Source organism: Silurus aristotelis, assembly GCF_946808225.1.
Source record: "Silurus aristotelis genome assembly, chromosome: 22".
NCBI classification, from domain to species: domain Eukaryota; kingdom Metazoa; phylum Chordata; class Actinopteri; order Siluriformes; family Siluridae; genus Silurus; species Silurus aristotelis.
The window spans coordinates 1,445,383-1,448,777 of record NC_139595.1 but is presented as its reverse complement, the minus strand read 5'-3'; the positions used below and the strand labels follow the sequence as shown (position 1 = coordinate 1,448,777).

The 3,395-nt window shown below is 38.4% G+C and overlaps 1 protein-coding gene across 1 annotated transcript in view; it reads right to left on the bottom strand.

The window, feature by feature from the left end:
* Positions 1 to 1,094: 1,094 nt before the first annotated feature.
* Positions 1,095 to 3,395, bottom strand: part of gadd45aa (growth arrest and DNA-damage-inducible, alpha, a) — a 2,368-nt gene continuing 67 nt past the window's right edge. The window contains exons 1-4 of the mRNA XM_083526230.1: positions 3,296 to 3,395; positions 2,748 to 2,849; positions 2,450 to 2,666; positions 1,095 to 1,809 (exon numbers count right to left, since the gene is read on the bottom strand). The exon at positions 3,296 to 3,395 is cut by the window's right edge and continues 67 nt beyond it. Coding sequence (XP_083382356.1) covers positions 1,696 to 1,809; positions 2,450 to 2,666; positions 2,748 to 2,849; positions 3,296 to 3,339 — 477 coding nt within the window. The 5' untranslated portion in view covers positions 3,340 to 3,395 and the 3' untranslated portion in view covers positions 1,095 to 1,695. The remainder of the gene's footprint in view (positions 1,810 to 2,449; positions 2,667 to 2,747; positions 2,850 to 3,295) is intronic.

The window sequence follows — 3,395 nt, the reverse complement described above, 5'->3', positions numbered from 1 at the left end:
TTGTCTGGTAAACCGATATATAATATAATTCAGCTCACAATAAAGGAATCAATGCTCCTGCCCAAACGAATGTAATAGTTTTACTGTCACAATAACTTCCGCTTGTGTTTTATACCTTTATTCTGATCCCTCGCTTTATGCTCTCCGCTGTGTGCTTTTTACCTTATAAGGAGTTTTGTGGGTGTCGCCATATGCAAATAAGCTCCACGTCATTCATGCTTTGTACTTCAAAGATGATAAACAAAGAAACTCAGTTTCGGAAACTAGTGGAAAATTAGATTTTGTATCATAAACATTCTGACACACAATGTAATTGCAAGGTTGATACTTAAAAAAAAAAAAAGAGGACTATATTTACAATTACGGCATTATATAACAATAACTGAGGAGTTGAGGATTAAGGGCCTTTCTAAAGGGCCCAGCAGTAGCAGTTTAATAGTGTTGGGATTTGAACTCGTGACCTTCCAAGCCAAAATCCAACACCTTCACCAATGAGCTTCTATATTTAGCAAAACCAACATGCACGCCTAAAACAAGTTCAATAAATGGAGAAAACATTTTGTTCAGCACAGAAGGTTCAGTTCAGCATGGAAAGAGTTTATCAGACAGAAAAACTGAGCAGGGTGACATGAATACCTTGTTACGCTGACTAAAGCAGAATAATGACAGGAACTGGGGGCTTTTGTCTGTCTGTATTCAGGGTTATGAGGTCACAGTGGGGCCTGAGAGGAAACAGAGAGAAAAAAAGTAAGAAATGGGTTGTTTTCCTGTCTTTCAGTTCTATCTTTATATACAGAAACTTGAAACCTGAAAGCGTTTTTAAAGGTGTGCGTTTGACTGCAACGGTGCATCAATTAATTTTAATAAACATTTTAATGATTTCTAACAGTTTCGGTGCTTCAAACGAATACCGCAGCATAAATACATTATAATTCTATATACATATTTATTTTTAAATGATTGACAGGTTTAAAGGAGAAATTGCTCCATCAGGGCAGTTATTCTTTTTCAAAAAAAAAAATTAGAAACTTTTTGCAAAATAAAAAAAAAATAAAACATTTTGAAAATAAGCACAAATTTGAATGTCCACAAAGTTTGTTTTACTTTTCAAAATATAATTTATTGCATCACAAAATACATCTGTAACCAATCACGTTGGTGGTATAAAAGTGAATTAGCATAAATACTTTTTTTTTTTAAGTAAATATGGAATAATTTAATTTACAAACTAGAAACTGAAATAACTCAAAACCAACGAAAAAAAAAAACCCCTACAAAAAAGTGGTTTTCTGAATCCGTCTCAATTTTTAAATATATTTACACAATCAGTTTATGTTTTATAATATTAACAATAAAGTTTAAATAATGTATTTCGCGAGTAGCTCAGCAGCTCCGGCGGCCTCGTCCCGATTCCACACTTCCAAGAAAGAAATCCTCCGTGCGAGAGCCTCGCTGATCAGCACATATAGTCCATGAGTTTCTCCTTCTCCAGCTCAGAGTCCTCTCTTTTCTCCGAAAGCAAAAATAAAAACCTGCAGAGTCATCTTGGCTGAGGTTACTGGAGAAAACCCCTCCTCCTTCCAGAGAACTGGCCGAGATCCAGTTACGAGTTCTGGTGTACTCAGGAGGAAAACTTTTTTTATTTTATAATATCGTTTTTTTTTTTTTTTTGTATTTCATCCGGATTTTTTGTTTTCATCGTTCAGGGAGGTTGATGACAGGAACCCACTGGTCCATGCAGCGGCTCTCGTGGCAGAAGCGATGCACTTTCCATAACGCCGGGTTCTTCCAGGAAGATGCACGTGGGATCTGAAGAGGGAAAGAAAAACATAGTTGGACTTCGCAGAACGGAGAAGCGGAAAAATATATTGCATTCTAACAACGAAAAAGTCCAAATTGATTTATTTGGATGATTGATTTTTTTTCAAAGCTAAAAAAGAAACAATAATCTGTAATATCGCAAACATTCACTTATCGTTATAATAGTATTATAATGAGGGTGTAGTCGTAGTGAAGCTACTTGGTGGTAAAAGAAATTTCGCAACTATGTATAGCTTTAAGTAACCTGCAAATTTGCATATTTCTCGATTCGTGTTGATTCGTTCTTTCACTACGTGACTCCATATAAAATATTAATAAAATACAAAAAATGTTTTCCCCCAATTGTGTTTCCTTGTAAATATTCGGGGGAAAAAATGTAAATATCATAAATCTGACTTATAAGAGACATTCATATTTCCTTTGAAGGTAATAAATGACCCCGAGGCTGAACTTTGTGTCTGTTGCAGACGATTATTTGCATGAGATCTACAATGCAGGCCAGGGGTGAGTAACTGCCAGACACGTTTGGGCAAGTCGAGCCGGAACGCTCTCTTTTGTCGCACGCGCTGTCCACGTGCGAGCGTGTGCGTGTCACTCAGGTGGTTGGTATCGGTTCATTAGCACTTACAGTGACGAGGATGCAGTGGAGATCCGTCTGTTCTCCTTCCTGCTTCCCCGGTTTCCCCAAGATCTTGGCGAGACGCCTGGTGTTGTTCACACGCAGGATGTTGATGTCGTTTTCGCAGCAGAAGGCCTGGATGAGAGTGAAGTGGATCTGCAAGGCGACGTCCTTCCCGTCCTCGTCGTCGGTCGCGAGGACGCACAGCACGACGTTATCCGGGTCTCTGAAAGATCACAGGAGGAACACGTTTTAGACTGGGAAGGTTGCACGTGCATCCTGTTTGAACAGCACAGGTGATACTTACACGTTCAACGACTTGGCAGATTCATAAACTCCCACCGTAACCCAGCCTTGAAGCAGGGCAGAAGTGAGGACCTCCTCCAGGGCTTTGGAAACCGAATCCATCCTGAAGCATGGAGGAGACATGGGACATTTTAAGAATGTTGGACTGGGAACATGCAGGAAATGCTGTGTTTGCACTTTTGCATTATTTTATTGCATGTTATATTAATGCAAATGAATGTAGAATAAAACAGAAACTTTTCAAAACAAAATATATCCGGGAACAAAATATTATTTGCAATAAATAAACGCGCATTACGAGAAATACCAGGTCACGTGACTCAGCAGCTGTCACGAGCCGGGTGGCTGTTTTTATTTTTCTCCATTATAGAAAGTAAATTTGTCCGACTTTGCAAAATTATATCGACATGTTCACATATTTGGTGCACAAATACTCAATATATGTGACTGATTTTGATATTATACCCGGAAGAAAAGTAAATTAGTAACAAACGCGATTCAGTGTGCACGCGCCATTAATACGGTAGTTTTACAATAATAAAGAAATACCTTTCAGCAGAAGTATAAACTCCGTTCAGCTCCTCGAAGGTCATGTTGCTTCTCAGGAAATCCAGCACGAAGAAAACAAAAAAAACGCGTAAACACACAC